We start from the raw sequence: 20063 nt of genomic DNA, 5'->3' as shown, positions 1-20063 counted from the left end.
TATATTTTGTCAATTTAATTTTGCAAGTATCCCTAGAAAATCCCATATACTTATTATGTATTTTATCCATTCATTCTAATAGCAATTTCATTCAAATGTCAAGCTGCTTCCTTTTTTGTGGCCTCACGCCGAGCTAGTCGACCTTCCTCTTAGGAAAAGCAACATATGCGAGTAACATATTTGACCATTCGTACTATTCGTAGATCTTATACACGTTAAAATAAGGTTTACGTATGTCAGTGAACTGTGTGGACGATGGTACAGCCCATCCTCAGGACTCAATACGAGGCCAGGCATAGTGAAAGTTCCTACAAATCGGTTTCCTTCAAACAAACGACGTCTAAACCACGCCACTTCAAATTCAAGCTTAATTCTGAAGGTTGAAGGTCGATTTTACAATGGATTAACATTGCAATTAATACATTTTTTGCGATTATACATAACATAAAAGATTACCTGACAGGCCGACCTCCTAAGCCGTGCGGAATAGGAGTTCCCGTACTGATTAGTATTTAGAATTTTTAGAACAGACTACTTGCGCTAGCAACTTAGCAGTGGAAATGTAGAAGCAGTAGGTAACTGTAGGTAGGTTGTCTGGAAGAGATCGCTCTTTAGCGGTAAGACCGCCTGTTGTCTGCCTCTACATATACTTCTGCCGTTCTCGAGAACGGCACAACTATTCCTCTACATTTTATCAATTGTTTCTTTTCTTATTTCATTCTTTACTCTTACTCTACTCCTAAAAAACGGCATGATTTCTGTATAGAAACCAAAGATACACTGATTGAGTAGATGTGTAAAATCTAAGACAATTTCCTGCTTCGACTTTGACAGGTAAACGAAATGTCGCTGTACAGCTCCATACATTATGCGGTATCTCTGAGTGTTAAAAGATGACATTTGACAATTAAGTGACCACAAAACATATGGCGCAGTACAGCGCCATCTGTTTTGGATGTCAATCAAAGGGGCACGTTTTTTTCTTTGCCTTTACTTCTGTATTTCAATAAATTATCTTTGATAGAAACTGATGTCCCTTCACCTTTATTAAGTCCACTAGTACAAAAGCTGCATAAGTCTACTTAATGAATTAATGCCATTCTCAAAGTGCCATACATGAAATTTAGCAACTCGCTTTACATCGAAGCATCACGGTACAGCTAAAATTGTCAAATTGTGACTGTACCTCATAGTGACAATAATATGAGATATTGATTGTCACTGTGATGTTAACAGTGACGAGGTACGAAAATGATGTGCCAATCAAATCCTTGACTTTATGTACAGGTCTGTAAGTAACAGCGAAACCGGTTAGCACGTGAGAAATTACGTCAGTAACCCCTCGAACCCGTGCGAATTCATAATCATAGTTAATCGACCTTTAACCCAGACGTGGTTATATGTATAAGCTGCGGTTTCCGCACTCAGCTCCTAAATACTCGTATCGTAGGGCGGTCGAAAATGCCCTGAATGGCTTCGAGAAAAGGATGGTACGGTCTTTTGTTTTTTTTTTTTTTAAATTTTGCATTTTTGTGTTTCCACATTATTGGGGTAAACTAGATGTGTTAATATCGGTTGAATGGTAATGGCGCAGAAGGCCCTTGCTTCGTATCCCGCTTTTTCGCAATAACATTCGTAAAAAATGTTTCTTCCCTCGAACAACTAGGCTATTTAATGAACTGAATGATATGCTCGATGTAGATTTGTTCCATAGTAAGATTAATATTGATAAAAATATTATTGTCAATAGATAGTTAACGATACCCGTCATAACTCTGCGTTCATAGTTTCTGGCCTGAATACTACCTATATAGTGTAATATTTGGCTATTTTGAGACCTTCATATGTGTGTTATTTAGCAGTATATATGTGGAAGCTTGTAATTTGCATTAACCTATGTATTTTAGAATGAGATAAAACAAAATAAATTTAAAGATTTTAATAGAACCGCGCATTTTAGAATATAAACCCATAATAATTTCACTAGCCTGAGGTGGTATAATAATGTATAAGTATAGTAAGTCTATGGAAAGATCCATGAATCCGGATCCGAATAATTTCATACATTTCGGATCCGGATTGCAAATGCTACGTATAAGAAATTGTTTAGTTGTTTAAAGGCCATGTTGTGTGTGTGTTCTCCCACAGCTAAAATTTAGAATAAAATACATACATTATACCTGAAAAAATTGGAGCGGTCTCTAACGTGAAAGTAAATAAATAAAAAAATTTAAAAGTTTAGTCACCATTTTTTTTTCGAAATCGGTTGGGTAGAAAAAAAATCTAAATAACAACGCGCAACTTCTCAAATTTAAAAAAAAAACATATTTCTTATTTTTTACTGAATTTTGTATTTTAATTACTTATGTAGAGCCAAACCACCCACAAAAAGTACAAGCCCGAACTCGATGGGGCAGGATCAGTTAGCTTATAGCAAGGCCTTTGACTACACATTTTACATACAACATTTTATAAGATCTTATTTATATGTCTTTCCCATCACGGAACAATGGTGTTCCGGACCTTTGGGAGGCGTGCGCGGAGCCGAAGCCAACACGTAGACGCCCTTTTGACACTTAATAATGAAATGTCCTGGACCCGGGTACGTCCTTAAACTACGTCCAAAAGAGAGGTATGGGCATTGTGAATGTCATCTCGCTTTGTGTGGTAGGGCACAGCCAGTGGATGTCATTCCAGATCTAGAGCAGAGCCCAACTGGAGAAGTACCTCCACCTTACAGAAAACAGCAGCCAAATAACACTAGACCCTACTCATAGTGTTGTGTTCCTGCCGGTGAGTAAGGTTGCCAGAGCTCAATGAGGGGGGGGGGGCGGGTTTAGGGTCGGCAACGCGCATGTAACTCCTCTGCTGCTTACCATCAGGCGGGCCGTATGCTTGTTTGCCACCGACGTAGTATAAAAAAAAAATGTAATATATAATAAAATGTAAGGGGTACACCTAGCGGATGTTGCCCTTGCCCGTGTCATGGGACGCACGCAGAGGCAGCACCCGCCAGGTTGTAAGGACTATTTGAGGGTTGATGGAATCTAAAATGAACTGGGCTATTGGGTGAAAGCGATGGACTAAATACTGGGCTATGGGATAAAAAACCGGACGCCTGCCTAATAAAACGGTATTCAATTTTATTTATATTGTTACCCTGTGGGTTTGCTCAATGATTTAATGATTTTTCTAGTTTGGAAATCCCGAGCGTGCATTTACACTTGTACGTGAATGACGCTGAGATTCATTTTATGAATGGACAAGGAGGAAGGAAATACTATAACAGAACATGTGTCGAGTGCATGGCGGGGAAACTAGCGGTGATCACACTCGAGTCACTCGACGTGGCGAATATCTGAGGGCCTACCTCGAACCACTTCATTCTTTCGTGCGTCTATTTGTCTTTAGTACTCGGCCTATTCGGCCACTTTGCCAAATATTCGGTATTCGGGCGAATGTCGGTTACTATCGAATACTGAATAATGTATTAATGTTGCACCTACGCACAACGAAAAAATACGCAATTGAAATAACCGAAAATATCTATATTAAATATTTAAGTAAGTTTTATAAGCATTTGTTGATTACAAATAACTTTATTTTTATCATGGGTGTGATGTGATTTTATTGACTATAATCACATTCATGACTCTGAGCAACAAAAATGGAATCTTAGTAAACGTTCTGCTTTATTGGGGAACAGTTTTCATAATTATTGTGACTCAAAATGTTCGCATGTTATGCCGAATATTCGGCGCTTCGCCCTTGCGTATTCGAGCGATAGAGAGCCAAATAGACGAACGAAAGATCGAAGTGGTGGTGGCCCTCTGGGGGCACAGCAGTAATACACCCGCCAAGTCGAGCAAAAACAAACCGAAAGCACCCCCGCTCCATCCTTTTTCAAAGGTATTCACGGCATTTTCGACCGTTATGGATAAAGCCATAAGCATGAATTGTATAGACCGTAGTTATACTCACCATCTGTTTACGCAGGTTCATATTATTCACGTTTAATAGTTTTTGTTGTTTGTTTTACAAGGGGGCAAAGTTGTTGTTAAACCGCTCGTGCTAATATTGATACCCGAGCAAGCGAAAGATTCCAAAATTGAACCACAAGCGTAGCGAGTGGTTCGAGAAGTGGAATCTTGAGCGTTGCAAGGGTTTTAAGGCACGAGGGTTAAACAAACTTTGCCTCCGAGTGAAACGCAACATTTTTCGCCACACCAACGCGAGGAAAACACTAACTATGAAACACCAAAAAAAAAAAAAACCAAATCCAAATTAACTTAATTAAAAATTTATCATCGAAAATGATGAATCAATTCTACCAGCTAACATAAGGAAACGACTCAAAATTTGCATCTGATTACTTTGCCCCATATGTGGATAAAATGCAACTTTCTCATCAGTTTTTGAACAATCAAGAGGGCCTTTACCAGTTGGTGTGGTGAAAAATTATTTAACAAGTTGTATAATACAACAAAAAATGTTAGGTATCTTATAACTGCTAGCATTAGGAAACTAAAAAAAAGACTGGCAATCTTAAATTACAAAGTGCCGCAGAAATATGAAGAGTTTCTTCGATTCTGAATATTCGGATGAAGTCAAAGCGAGGTTTTAATGCTACAGATTTTATGTAAACATATATGTGACTTTCCATCAAAGAATGGTTCATTTGCACATGAAGCATAAGGACTCACGTATATTTTATGGGTAAAATATATATGTATTAATTGATAGTATCGCATTGAGTTAACTAGGTGGCGTGGTTCAATATAATTAAAAACCAAGTCTCAAAGTCAAACTGGTGCACATTGGTGTTGTGGTGGTGTTTCAACTGTTTCAAGTAAATATTATCGGAAAAAACGAAACACTTATCCGAACATTAGAGTTTAGGTCAAATTAAATTAAATTAAATATCATTTATTTTCAGGCAACTATGGCCCATATATACATACCTTACAGACTAACATACATACAATAATAAAAATCTTAAAATATAAATATCATTTTGACGACGCAGTTTTCGGTTGCGCCGCCTGTTCTGGTGCGGGATTCGACAGATTCCCACGAAACCGCCGAAATATCACACCTTTCGGCAAAATATAGTAACTTTAGAAGGAATTTTGTATGAAGATTAGCATTCTACTTTATGTAGTCGTCTCTTGTTTCACCATGTGCGGTAATCAGTTCCACGCTCATAAACAATAATCATACGATACTAGATTAAACCGGTATCCGCTTAATAGCCACGTTAATATGTTGATCTAACATGCAGTATTATATTGACAAGAAACTATGTACCTTAAAGTAATGTAATAAAGTTTAAAATGGAATAACACTGACGATATATGGTAGAATAGTTTATGTCGATGTAACATTATTCAAAGCCATATTAACAAGGAACTTTGTACCTTGAAGTAATGTGATAAAGTTTATAACTGAATGACACGGGGGATAGAACAGTGCAATTGAATCAGTCGTGATTTGATCTTGCAATGTCTCGAGGCTAGGAGTCAATGGACAGTTGAATAATGTGACACATGACTTGATAATCTACTTAAACAAACTCATTGTCTATGAACGAGAAAAATTTAGTGTTCTTAATTTGACTTCTGATTCGTAGAGGAAAATTCTATGTGAAACTTTATCTTAAGAGTCCGCATCAAGCTCGGTTCTCCATTGTACTATTACTATTATATTATACAATTTTTTTTATTCATTAAATTTTTGATTTATCAGAAAACGTTTGAGCCAAGGGGGTGCGCGAGTTCTACAACTCACAAAGCCACTTGTACTTTGTGTGATGTACGGTAGCGGCAAAAAATCTATCATTGTTTTTTTTTTGTAGCGTGAAATTAGACTTTATACAGAGTGTTTTTATAGGTCATACTGAGCAACTTTTACTATGGGACCAACCCCGAAATCGAGAAAAAAAATATTACTGTCCCATAGAAAATGTCAAGGTCCCACAGCCAAAATGTATAAAACAGACCTTTTTTTCGCTATTTCTGGATTGGTCCCGTTGTAAAAGTTGCTCAGTATGACCTATATATTCATCCCATACATTATTGCAGGTGACTAGGATTGGGGACTTCACACACACAAATGAATGTATGTTAAAAATATTGAATTTCTTATTTGAAAACACTCAAAGCGAATCATACCAACAATAAAACCATCCATCGATGTTTCACTCTCGTTAATAGCCTCTGGTTTGAAAATTAAATCGAATGATTACTTTACAATTCAATAACGGGTTTTCATACGCCTCTATATTGTAAATTTATAATGTAAATTACCGAATAAATATAAAAATCTTATTCTTATTCTAAAAATGTGTCTGAAAAAATATGATAGATTATTTGCCGCTAATGTAACAAAAAAATTATATCGTCAATTGCCTATCAGAACATAGTGGAGGATTCAGTGCCTTCATGGATTACATATAAATGCTTTTAAGGAGATATTAAAGTGATGATATTATTTATAAGCGTTTTTGGCTTCCTGCAAATGTGTGTGTACTCAGGAAATGTATTTTACCTAGGGATGAAACGTAGTAAAAAAAAAGCGCTGGTGGCCTAGCGGTAAGAGCGTGCGACTTGCAATCCGTAGGTCGCGGGTTCGAACCCCGGCTCGTACCAATGAGTTTTTCGGAACTTATGTACGAAATATCATTTGATATTTGCCAGTCGCTTTTCGGTGAAGGAAAACATTGTGAGGAAACCGGACTAATCCCAACAAGGCCTAGTTTACCCTCTAGGTTGGAAGGTCAGATGGCAGTCGCTTTCGTAAAAACTAGTGCCTACGCCAAATCTTGGGATTAGTTGTCAAGCGGACCCCAGGCTCCCATGAGCCGAGGCAAAATGCCGGGACAAGGCGAGGAAGAAGAAGAAGATGAAACGTAGTCAAATCGATTTCTCGTCTTCGATATAACTAAAAATAAATTGTTAATGTATGTATGTTATGTATCTATTATCAATTTTAGAAAATATAATATTGCTCATTTAATAAGACACGATTAAGAAATTAAGTAGTTCGAAGTTGTTTTATTGGCATGTCACGATTGTTTATATGCAATTATAAATGTTAAAGCATGACTGGCTGAATGAGAAACTGGTTCAATCATGATTACTTGTCATATTTTTTGTCATGTCACCAATACATGACAAACAAGACTGGATTCAAGATTTTTTTTATGAAACAGGAGGCAAACGAGCAGGCAGATCACCTGATGGTAAGCGATTACCGTCGCCCATGGACACCTGCAACACCAGAGGGGTTGTAAGTGCGTTGCCGGCCTTTAAGATGAGAGTACGCTCTTTTCTTGAAGGTTTGAAGGTCGTATCGGTACCTCATTACACTTAAAATCTTTCATAACAATAATATATTTTATTGGACCAATCTTACATTTTATAATAAGCCTAGGTAAGGAGATTTCCGCGTATTCCCAGTTGTACCCGCCGGGAACAGTTAAGAATAGTCGCTGCATAGAAATCATTCCCAGTTGTACCCGTGTCGCGGGCACAAATGGGAATACACCGAAATTTTAAAAGCAAGATCAAAATTCTTGAATAGGAATAGATAACATCTACACGTCAGGAAGAAATATCCACGGTATCACACAAAAAAAAAGTCCTTTATCGGGATTTTAACCCAAGACACCTCCAGGTACTTAGTGCTGCCTAAGCTTATTCATTATTAACTACGCTGAATTGGCGTTTAATGGTAAAAATGCATCTTTAAATTTTTGTTTGGTTGTTATCTGCAACTAAGTATACATAACGCATTGCATTATGTATATAAATGGACGCGCATATAAACATGTCAATAGGTACCAACTTAGAGGCAATTATTGTAAACACCTTTCTACGGCTTACTACATAAATTGCAAGATTTCACAGTCAACAAAGACATTTTCCCATCTAATAGAAACAACGTTTTCCGTTTAGTCACGTTTCCATTGCGCAATTCACGTAGATATGTAATTAAACACAAAGTCAATCAATTCCTATTTCTTCATTAGCGTTGCGACATTATATTCGGTTTGACGTAAAACGTTGATTTTATGCAGGTGTTCTATATCTCGCTTTGGTGCGTGTTTAGGAAACATTCAAATAAGTTACATTGTTATTTCTAATAATAATGCATCGAAGTGTTGATCTTTTAAACTAGGTATACAACAGGCAGTTAAGAGGGAAGAATATCTTTTTGAATCTAATGAAGTAGGAAATTCCATTTCGGCAGAAAACAAATACAAATAATCTTCATGCACACCTCAATACAGAAACAGTACAAATAATACAACACATAAAGAAGAGGTAAATAACAGGCGATCTTATCGCTAAAAATTGATCTCTTCCAGACAACCTTTAGGTAGCGGAATTAAAAAAAGAAAACGTTTTCCACTAACTAAATCTTAACAAATCACTTTGATTTTGATGTCGATCGCTTCAGCATAATATATTCTAGGTTTATACGTTTCGCTTTTTTTAATAATAATACTTTTTTTTTGATTAGCGTTTGGATATACGATGGTCATCTTGGTTACGGCTATAGGGTTCCTATATTCCTTTAGGGTTGAAGAAACTCTTACATAGGTACGATAAACTGTTATTAATAACCATAAAATTTTCAACATTTACACAAGAACTCATGTTCGGAGAGAAATCCACGATCAAGAATATCCCGCAACCATATGTCCAGTATAAGTTTATTTAGCGCGCTAAACACCGCAAGCTTATTGTCCATAGCTTGGCAGGCGAGTGATTTTTCGTTGGGCGCCAAAGTATAATCAAATTAATTATAAAAATGTATCTTACTTCAAAGCCGGAGAGAAATCCACTGAGCAAGCGTACCCAGCCACCATATATCCCGTAAAGGTCTTCTTGCGGTTCATCTAGAATTATTCAGCGCACTAAACACGACTGTGTTGTCCATAGATTGGCAGGCGAGCCATTTGCTGTTGGACGCCAATGAACAACTATTAAATATAGAAGTGTATTGTACCTCATATCCGGAGAGAAATCCACCAAGCAAGTGTACCCAGCCATCATATGTCCCGTAAAGGTCTTCTTGAGGTTCATCTTGAACCTATTCAACGCACTAAACACGACCTAATGGTCCATAGATTGGCAGGCGAGCGATTTGCTGTTGGGCGCCAATGAACAACAATTAAATATAGAAGTGTATCTTACCTCATATCCGGAGAGAAATCCACCGAGCAAGTGTACCCAGCCATCATATGTCCCGTAAAGGTCTTCTTGAGGGATCATCTTGAACCTATTCAACGCACTAAGCACAATCTAATGGTCCATAGATTGGCAGGCGAGCGATTTGCTGTTGGGCGCCAATGAACAACAATTAAATATAGAAGTGTATGTTACCTCATATCCGGAGAGAAATCCACCGAGCAAGCGTAGCCGGCCACCATATGTCCCTGGGATGTCTTCTTGTGGTACATCTTGAACCTATTCAACGCACTAAACACGATCTAATGGTCTATAGATTGGCAGGCGAGCGATTTGTTGTTGGGCGCCAATGAACAACAATTAAATATAGAAGTGTATGTTACCTCATATCCGGAGAGAAATCCACCGAGCAAGCGTAGCCGGCCACCATATGTCCCTGGAAGGTCTTCTTGCGGTTCATCTTGAAGCGGTTGAGCGCGCTGAAGACGACGACCTTGTTGTCCATGCTCTGGCAGGCGAGCCACTTGCCGTTGGGCGCGCGCGTCACGGCGGGCAGCGAGTGCATGGCCGGGTCCGCGATGTACTTCATGTCCACCGGGATGTCCCTGCGAGATAGTTTTTTATTTACTCTAACGGTACACGCTTACAGACAAAATTTATAATATCGCCACACTGTAACCAGTTGGCGAATGAAGTGCTCAATTAACATTTTCGAATCATGCACCTGAACAAAACAATTAACAGCTTAAAAACTAACATGCACAACTTCCTAATAAGTTTTTTTTTAAATTATGTTTTTTAGTTGTCAAGCGGACCCCAGGCTCCCATGAGCCGTGGCAAATGCCGGGACAACGCGAGGAAGAAGAGTCTGTTTTTACCATTACTGACAGGGTTCGCTCTTAAGTTTTAAAAAGAAAGGGGAGGAAGTCACGTGATCGCTTGTGCATAAAACTACGTTTGTATACTAACCCCATTTTCCTATCTGGGGATATTAATATTATAAAATATACAACTCACAGAGCCACTAATCCTAACTGACCTTTTAGCTTGGACAAAAATGCCTCCGTATATTTTTAAACTGGATCTATTACTAAAAAAAGTTCTCGTTAGATCCATCGGCCGGAAGTTGGATCTAACGAATAAAAAAATTCTCACTAGATCCATCTTGGATCTACTGGTTGGATCTATCGAGAATGAAGGTGCCTGTCTGTCCAGCTGTTATCCTCTGCAGGTTGCATTTCTCAACCGATACTAGTGAAATTTGGTGGACAGATTCGTAAAATATATGGATTTTATCGATTGGTGGAGCTACGATGATTTGCGAGGTCTACATCTCACAGAGTATTTGGGAAACAAAAAAGAGAGATTAGTGTAAGTACTGTGTAAATTGGTATAAATTCATATTGTACTGAATGCCAAGTTTCTTGCCGGTCCCATTCTAAGATACCCTCTTCCAATTTAGCGGGGATTTAGCAGAGCTTCTCGTGCAAAGGTGTAGAATTAAAGCCGGTGTAGCCGAAGCGGGGATTGTCGCCCACGAACGTGACGGTGTCGCCTCCGTACTGCGCGATCTGAACCTTATCACGGCCGCATAAGGTTCACAACGTGAGTGTCACTCACCACTCCCACACCCTCAGGCTCTTGTCGTCGGAGGTGGTGACGAAGCGGCGGTTGTCGTCCACGAACGTGATGGTGTTGACGGCCCCGAGATGCCGATCGTATTCTTGGGCAATTTCGCCCGTTCGTGTGTCCCACTGAGAAAAAAATATATTGTTAAATATATGGAAAGTTCATATCGTCAGGTAACAAACAAAACTCACTCATTACTATAACAAGTTAAGAGCCATATTGAACCGTGCTAGTGCCAAATTAAGGTTTGTGTAAGTGCCAATTTCTGATTTCAGAAAAACCTAACCTAGGGTGGCCAAGCTGCCGGTGGTCAGGGCCGCAGAGAGAGGAACCGGCGGACTATCCGCGCCGTGTCCAAGATCACCGCCTTCTGCATCTGACCCTTGATCCAACCACCTAGCGAGAGTCTCTCAAGTTTGGTCGAGACTCTTCGCTATGAGACCGTTCGCTGAAACGACTATCGGGACAATGATCGTCGAATCAACATCCCACATGGCGGTTATCTCGTGAGCCGAGTCTAGGTACTTACTGGACTTGTCCTTCTCGGCTTTCACGAGATTCTCATCGTGGGGAATGGTGATGTCGACGAGCACGGCGTACGGCACTGCGTGACAATACTCGTACGCTATGTGGGTGGTACTCACGCATATGATCTTCTTGTCCGAAGTGCCGGCTACGAATAAGTGCTGCTTGTCTTCATCGGGATGGAACTTGGCGCAGTACGGCACTTTGCGGGACGTGAAGCGGCCCGTGCACGCGCCGGTTTCCGTGTCCCATAGCTTAATGTAGCGATCGTATGCTGCGGAAATTTATATTATCTTATTAGTTACTAATAAATATAGAGAAAGAAACACAATTACTAGTAGGCCCCGGTCTTGGAACAATTTCTTTCTAGGCGAAAAATCGGTAAGTTGTTAAGAGAGACTGTTTGGGAATTATTTCATCTAGCAGCATTATACGTCAAATTTACATTCTGCCCTTTCTACCGGAATATGGAGTGTGGACTTAAGAGGAGAGAAATCTCTTATGATAGAACTGTTGCAAAAGTGTCCAGCTGTCATCTATAAATAATAGTTCCAAATCTCTCCAGAGTAGCGCTAGAATAGCTAAGAACCTAGGCGTTATTGACGGAGTGAAATGCGCTGTCTATGATTTGATTTTTTTGTTCAAGTACTCTAGGTATGGTATTGTAGCGCCACCTATTTAAGGTTTTTTGATGACACTTTTTGGTATATGAAGATGTCTTTCCTTACCTCCACCTTCCATATACCGGAATCCATCATTCGAAACGTCATTCAGTCAACTTCAACTTCAACATTTATTCAGCAAATAAGCCACAAGGGCACTTTTACACGTCAACATGGAATTTACATACAAACAAAAACAAACACATCAACAATTAAGTATAAAATACAATTACAAAAAAAAATAACTAGTATAATAATTTAAAAAAAAAAGTGGCGGTGACATAATCGGACAGACAGACGGACATGACGAATCTATAAGGGTTCCGTTTTTTGCCATTTGGCTACGGAACCCTAACAAACAGATACAAAAAAAAACTAAAATTAATGTCATGTTTTAGATTGAAGGAATATGACTTGACAAAAACCTATGCCTGCATTGAATTATATTTTAAAGTCAAAATATCAATCCCTTTCGACTTCGGGCCTTAAGCATTTTATTTTGTTGCGAGTGGACACTGACTGACATTGATTAGTAAGATAAAAAGAAAAACCAAGAAGATTAGAGAAAACATAGCGGGCCCACTCAACGAAGAAAACGCAAGTATATCCTACCGACCTAAGGTACTGTTCAAATTCTTTCTTATTACCGTTCTTTTTTATTATGGTCTTATCAGAGATATCTCGTGAATGTCAGCTGTCGATCCGTTGGCGGGTTGAGGATCAGTATCCGTTGCTCGCTCTAGTCCATAATTCGAGTTACAAATGTAAACACAAACTAAAGACATTTTTAGTCTCCTAGTGCCTAGTGACAGTTGGAAATCAAGTTAATCTGTGGGTATTTAACTTCGTTTAAAAACAGACCTTAGTGCTTGACAACCACGCATTTTTTAGCTTGGTACTCACCAGCAGAAAGGAATTGTTCCCCGGAATTGTTGAAGTTGATGTCGCGGACGGCCTGCCTGTGTCCGAAGTACGTCCGTATGCAGCGCCGCTCGCCGTACACCTCCCAGATCTAAAAATAACAATAACAGGTGTGAGGAATGCCCCAAGAGACGTTTTTCGGGAGGCATGAAAGATCTGCATGCAATAACCACGTATGCCAAGGATTGGCTGTCAAACCTAGATATTAATCTATAGATGTATATATAATGCAGCCCTCTGTAAACTTGATTTCAATAAAGCCATACGAAAATAATAATAACACAGGTGTCAGGTAGGATTGGTATCATTTTATAACAGGACCAATGCGTGATCTGGGCAGCGCAGCTTTGTTTGAAAAGCTAAAAGGGTTAATGTGTATAGTTAATAATTTTAATATTTATTGTATTTGTGACATAAGTGTTTGAAGTAGTTATTAGCAGTTTAGGTCATAAAATGACAAACCCTCGAATACCTAAAAAGCTTTAGGGGGCAGCACAGGAGCTCTCTACTCATTAGTATGAAGAGTAAATGTTAAGTAATTTTTTCAATAAAAAAAAATTGAAAAATTTACACATTCTGGCAGGACTCGAACCTGCGACCATTGAAAGACCGGTCTAACCGCTTTCCATTCCTTCCCTCAATGCCTTAGGGTGCCGTATACCGACCGACCGGTGTTCCAATGGTCGCAGGTTCGAGTCCTGCCGGAGGTGTACATTTTTCGATTAATTAAAAAAAATGTTGCAACGCTCGCAGCCATTTCTGCTTGATAAAAATTTGTTTAAATGTGAAGTAATCAAATATGCGGTCAATGTCAAGCAACTAGATATCCGTGCGCTTTTCTAAATCTGGACGTACCTTTAGAAAGTACAGCCGCCATCAGATATATCGGTGCAGCTAAGGTGTTTACAAATATCTGAACAAAGTTTTTATTATCAAGACGTTAAAGTGCATGTTCAGATATTTCTGAGCACCTTAGCCGCTCCGATATATCTGATGGCAACTGTTCTAACAGTAAAATTCCTAATTGACACTCCTAACTAGTTATTGATCAACGCTGGACCTTATATCTTCATAATAAGGTTGAAAATGGCACGTAGGGTCGACCGTTTATCAGTTAGCAACTAGTACACAAATAACCAAGCGAATATTTAGCGAACGCGACGTTGCCGCTCAGTTCAGCCAAGGGCATTAAATAGCTAAGCACCTGCCTGCCTCACTTCCCAGTCAACAGCTCGCTCCATCCATTATTGGACGAGTGAGAAAATAATTTCAATATCTAGTAAAAAGACTATCGGAAATAGAAGTGAAACTGTTTTTGCTTTATGGCTTTTTATGGTGTAAGTATTAGACGAATCATAATATTTTCAGTGCTTAGATGTATTATTCATCCCTAATTTAAAGTTTAAAAGCCAGGTCATGTGGCACTCCCGTCTATGCTAATGAGGCCCACGGTATACCCACTAAAAAGCGGCCAAGTGCGGGTCGGACTCGCCCATGAAGGGTTCCGTACCATTTATGACGTATTAAAAAAAACTACTTACTAGATCTGGTTCAAACCAATTTTCGGTGGAAGTTTGCATGGTAATGTATATCATATATTTTTTTTTTGATTTTTCATTCTGTTATTTTAGAAGTTACAGGGGGGGGGACACACATTTTTTCACTTTGGAAGTGTCTCTCGCGCAAACTATTCAGTTTAGAAAAAAATTATATTAGAGACCTAAATATCATTTTTGAAGACCTATCCCTAGATAGCCCACACGTATGGGTTTGATGAAAAAAGTTTTTTTGAGTTTCAGTTCCAGTATGGGGAACCCCCAAAATTTATTGTTTTTTTTTTCTATTTTTGTGTAAACATCATAATGCGGTTCATAGAATACATCTACTTACCAAGTTTGAACAGTATAGCTTTTATAGTTTCGGAAAAAAGTGGCTGTGACAGAATCGGACAGACAGACGGACATGACGAATCTATAAGGGTTCCGTTTTTTGCCATTTGGCTACGGAACCCTAAAAACCCCCCCATATGCCGCCTATTGGTCCACACCATTGATCCCGTAACCACTTACGGGAGCGCTTGCGTACTCATCCGCGACCACACCGGCAGCAGTCGCCCACGAGCGGCTCCTTCGCAGCCTCCCTCCCCCGAGACAAGGCGACAGATCAGGTCCATAGTTCTTCCGCAAAACCACAACTCGGCAGAGGATAGGGGGAACGGCACACCGTAACACCGACTCTCTTCCTCTGCAGCTCCACCAACGCCGCTACAGCGGAACGGCCCGGATAGGGGAGTGGCGCACCGTGGTACCATCACGCCTCTTCCCCTGCGATCTCACCTCGGCCGCTGAAGACAGGGAGAACGGGACACCGCAATACCGACACTCGTGTTCCTCGACGGTCTACCTCCATATCCTCCAACGCGTCACAAGCGCACTTGGAGCTGGTTGCCTTGTGTGTGTGTGTGTGTGTGTGTTTGTATGTGTGTATATGTGTGTGTCTGTGTGTGTGTGTGGTTGTGACCGCGGGCGACGCTGAGTCCCTACCTTGACTCGGCAGTCCATGCCGGCGGACAGCATGAGGTGCGCGGTGCCGGGGAACCAGCGCGCCGCCGCCACGCCCTTCGTGTGTCCCTTCCACGTGTGGATGTGCGCCTGTCGATAGGGGACACGAATTATTCATCGACAAAACCGATTTTTCCGGTCTCCGGTCTCTATAATTTTCCTTAAAGTCACAATGTCAAAAAAAAAAACAATGTATTGTTTCTCCATTTTCATTAGTCATAAATTCCTTTTTCTCAGAAACGCGTAACTTTTCATGATTGCCATAAAACAAACCTTTATTTAATTTTATTTTTACCCAGGGGGAATCCGTTATGGATCCCACTGGCACGGGAGAAGCCGAGTGGGTATGTCCGACTCCCACGGACTAAACCCCCTGGGGTGTTCCACCGCGCGCTTTGTGGACGGGGTTTCGGGAACGCGAATGTAGACTTCCGATACCCCGTCGGCGTTGCCATTACGGGCTCGACTTTTGTGGCTGCTGCAGCAGCCTACTCCGCTGAAGACGCCTCGGAACACTTGAGGGCCTTCCAGCTCGGAACCTCTTTAGGCGAATGATGGAACTCCCGGCCCATCACCCGCAGGTTCCCGTTAAGGCGGTATCATTCGGGCTGCGTATGCCCTTAGACGCCGACCTGGCCTCCTACGGCGCTGAGGGAGCGAATTCGCATCGTCCTCGCGCATTCTCTCTGCAGCCTCCTTTTTCGACAGGACGGTGACGCTAAAGGAGGCCACTGTCGCCCACGCTTCCTCACTGCTGAGCATGCGGCGTATTAGCGCCGGCAGCGAGAGGTCTCCTCCTATGGCCGAGGACAGGATAGCGCGAGGCTCCGCCCACGCAGGGCACTCTTCGCGCGTGTGTTGCGCCGTGTCCACGGCTCCTCCATCGCAATGATGGCACGCTGTCGTCGGCTCCCTTCCCAACCTCTCACACAGGTACCAGCCGAAACAGCCGTGCCCCGTTAGGAGCTGCGTGAGATGGAAGGAGGGTGCGCCATGCTTGCGTTCGACCCATTCTTTCAAAACGGGCCGAACAGCGGCCAGCAGGTCCCGGCTAGCTCCCGGGATTTCCAGACGCTCTGACCACTGCTGGTAGAGGACGTCTCGTGCCTCTTCACGCCACTGGCGGACCTCACGAGGGGCAGGCCAGTTCTCCTCCCTCCTTGCTGCTAGCACCCGCCAATAGACCGCGGACTGAACCTTGGCTTCAAGATCCCATGGCGGGCTCCCAGCTAGCAGGCCGGCTGCTGCGTGCGAGTTGTCGCGGTCCGCTCGAGCCACCCTGAGAGCTATGGCCCGCTGCGGCCGGCGCAATAGGGCCGCACTCCGAGGACTCAGGGTATCCGCCCATATTGGCGCCCCGTAGAGCGCCATTGAGCGCACCACACCCAGATATAGCCTCCTGCAGGCTCCTCCTGGACCGCCTAGATTTGGGAGGATCCGCCCAAGCGCTCCGGCTGCAGCCATCAATTTTGGAGCCAGGCGCTTGAAGTGCTCCTCAAACTTCCACCTACCGTCGAGAAAATCGATAAAACAAACCTAACCTAACTTATCTATACGATAACCTTACGAAAATCCTGAGAAGTTAACGGTTTCAGAATTATGAGACTAATAATAATCTGACATAAATTACATTATGTCAAAGGGATCCGTAGTTAATTATCTGAAACGCAGTTGGCGGACGAGTGGGAGCTGTCATACAAAGTGGACACATCTTTTTACCTTAAACCAACGAGCATAAAAGAAGTAAACTCAGTGATTAGGTCGCTCAAAAATAATAATTCTAGTGGAATAGATGGCTTTACAGGTAATACACTAAGAAGGGTATCAGATTATATAGTGCGCCCACTGACCCACGTTATTAACCTAAGCTTAAAAGCAGGTATGTTCCCTAAATCACTAAAGAAGACAGTGGTTATACCGATCTATAAAAAAGGGACAAAAACAAGTTTATCCAACTACCGCCCCATATCTCTTTTATCAAGTCTCTCAAAAATTTTTGAAAAAATTGTAAAGGCAAGGCTATGCTCTTATCTAGATAAAAATAATATACTCTTTGAGCATCAGCATGGCTTTAGAAAAGGGCATAGTACGAGTGATGCGGTAGCTGAATTAACAAAATTTGTAGTAGATCATACTGATAAAAAATGTAAAGTACTCTCAATTTTTGTGGATCTGGCAAAAGCCTTTGATACCATTTCGCATAAAATACTCTTGAAAAAGCTAAAAGCTTATGGAATCAATGGTAGAATGCTGCGCTGGTTTGAAAGTTACTTGTCTGATAGAAGTCAAGTTGTAAAGATTGATAATACTGTCAGCGAAATCAAAAGTATCGACTTTGGCGTGCCACAAGGCAGTGTATTAGGCCCAATATTATTTAGTATTTACCTAAACGATTTCAGTTCAATACTACAATCAGACACATGCCAGTGTATTTGTTTTGCTGACGACACAGTAATAAGTTTTGTGGGTAAATCTTGGGATGAAGTAGGTCTTAGAGCATCGGAGGGCTTATCAGTAATACAAAATTGGTATGAGAGAAATTTATTGAGTCTAAATATCTCAAAAACTAACTACATATGCTTCTCGCTAACCAAGACAGGACAACCTAAGCAAAACATCAGTTTAAAAATTCATAAATGTCGTTCTACTCCCGACGTTGCCTGTACATGCACTACAATTGATCAGGTACACTCAACAAAATACCTAGGTGTTGAAATTGATGAGAACTTAAAATGGGATCTACATTGCAAACATATTGCTAATAAAATTAGACAAACCGCGTATATATTTCTAGAACTTCGAAATATAATTGACCAGAGAACACTTGAAACTGTGTATTTTGCCCTAACCCAGACTATACTTTTGTATGGAATCATAGCGTGGGGTGCCTGTAGCGCAAAGAATATAGCAAACATAGAAATTGCACAGAAACTAATTTTAAAAATTATTAAAAGAAAACCAAGGCGTTTTTCTACTGAAGCAATCTATAGGTTAAGTAAAGTGCTAGCACCACGGCAACTATACATCTGGCAAGTAATTATGTATATGGGAAGACATATAGATGATATGGTATTAAATGTTAACCCAGCAAACCTTCGAAACACAAGAAGTAAATATAAGATACCAATTAAGAACAGCGCTGCAGCTAAGAGACACTACTTATATATTGGACCTAGGATTTTTGACAAATTACCAGGTGATCTACAGGACATACTGCAATCGAGCTATTCAAACGGGCCTACTCAAAATAATCAAAATTACGTGAATAGGCTAAATAAAGAAACGAAAGTGTTTCTCCAGAGTTTTTCCTTTACAGAATTTAAGGAATTCTACACTAAAATATTTCCCCAATAAATAGATTGCTACGTAACTCTGTGTCATAAGTATTTCTCCTTTCTTCCATAATATATATATATATGTCTCTGTATTGTATAACAAATACTATATATATCTACTTACATAATTTTAATACCCAATATACGTATGCAGTATGCTATATATGTAATAAAATAATAAGAAAACTACACTGTATATAGCCAGTAATGCATGGTTAATTAAATAATCGAGCTTTTTTCTTAGACTGAATACATTTTATATTAGGTATAGGAAAATTACTTATCCAAAATCCGATCGCTCTCTAAACTTGGGTCACATATATTGTAACTAGCCCTAGCACAGGCCTCGGTCTTTTTGGGCTGTTACTGCACACTATGTCTTTAAACGCTGGTTTCAATTCAAATGTATAATTAGATATAGTGAAAATTTTGCTGTACATATTTAATGAATAATAAATATAAATATAAATAAAATAAATAAATTAATTAGTGTCGGTCAAATCTTGCAAGGTAATTTTGATCCACTTCCCGAGTAAGCAAAAATTTTGCATACAAATGTAAATCGAATGACAACGCAATATTATGATGACATGGAGCTGGTGATGGAGACAGGAAGTGGCCATGGGAACTCTATGATAAAACAGCGCAAAATATTGTATTTGAGGTTGTTAAAACTTTCTCGATGAGCATTATACCAAAAATGTTAATTTTTGCCAAAAACTTATTTGTACACTGCAATATGAAACAAACCGTAAGTTTAGCTACACTCAAAAATTCTGACACTTCCTATTCGCCTGCTCAAAAATTTTCAATTTTGCGGCCAGTGTATGCGTCGCTTGACTCTTATTTCAAACACTCTCAAGTACCATTGAGGCTTCTCAGTAACACGACCTCAAATTGAAAAACATATGATTGAGAAAGTAGTAAAAGTATGTATGGTGGGCCTTGTTGCATGAGCAGTAAAATAAATGATAGATTACCTTCGGTAGGAAGCACTTGTCAGGCGGCGCGTCGCTGCGCAGCTGCGTCTCCGAGCGCGGCGCCGCCAGCCACGAGCGGCCCGCGTAGTCCGTCGCCTTGTCGACTGGAACATTTATTTGTAACTCAATAATAATAATTAAAAAAAAAAAAAAAAACAGCCTATATACGTCCCACTGCTGGGCACAGGCCTCCTCTCATGTGCGAGAGGGCTCGGGCTATAGTCCCCACGCTAGCCCAATGCGATTGAGGACTTCA

General features: G+C 40.5%; 1 protein-coding gene and 1 long non-coding RNA gene across 3 annotated transcripts in view; one reads left to right on the top strand and one right to left on the bottom strand.

Annotated features, from left to right (window-relative positions):
• LOC133520260 (uncharacterized) overlaps nt 1-20063 on the top strand; it is a 380113-nt gene that overhangs the window by 193497 nt on the left and 166553 nt on the right. The gene's annotated exons all lie outside the window — the stretch shown is intronic.
• The window catches only part of LOC133520239 (pre-mRNA-processing factor 17), a 47869-nt gene that overhangs the window by 24722 nt on the left and 3084 nt on the right, over nt 1-20063 (bottom strand). For both annotated transcript variants that reach the window (XM_061854615.1, XM_061854616.1), the window contains 6 exons: nt 19808-19911; nt 15475-15582; nt 12914-13022; nt 11468-11622; nt 10815-10948; nt 9578-9799 (listed from right to left, as the gene is read on the bottom strand). In XM_061854615.1, coding sequence (XP_061710599.1) covers nt 9578-9799; nt 10815-10948; nt 11468-11622; nt 12914-13022; nt 15475-15582; nt 19808-19911 — 832 coding nt within the window. The remainder of the gene's footprint in view (nt 1-9577; nt 9800-10814; nt 10949-11467; nt 11623-12913; nt 13023-15474; nt 15583-19807; nt 19912-20063) is intronic.

Source organism: Cydia pomonella, chromosome 8, assembly GCF_033807575.1.
Source record: "Cydia pomonella isolate Wapato2018A chromosome 8, ilCydPomo1, whole genome shotgun sequence".
Taxonomy (NCBI): domain Eukaryota; kingdom Metazoa; phylum Arthropoda; class Insecta; order Lepidoptera; family Tortricidae; genus Cydia; species Cydia pomonella.
The sequence above is the reverse complement of the archived record's forward strand: the minus strand, read 5'-3'. Positions and strand labels throughout refer to the sequence as shown.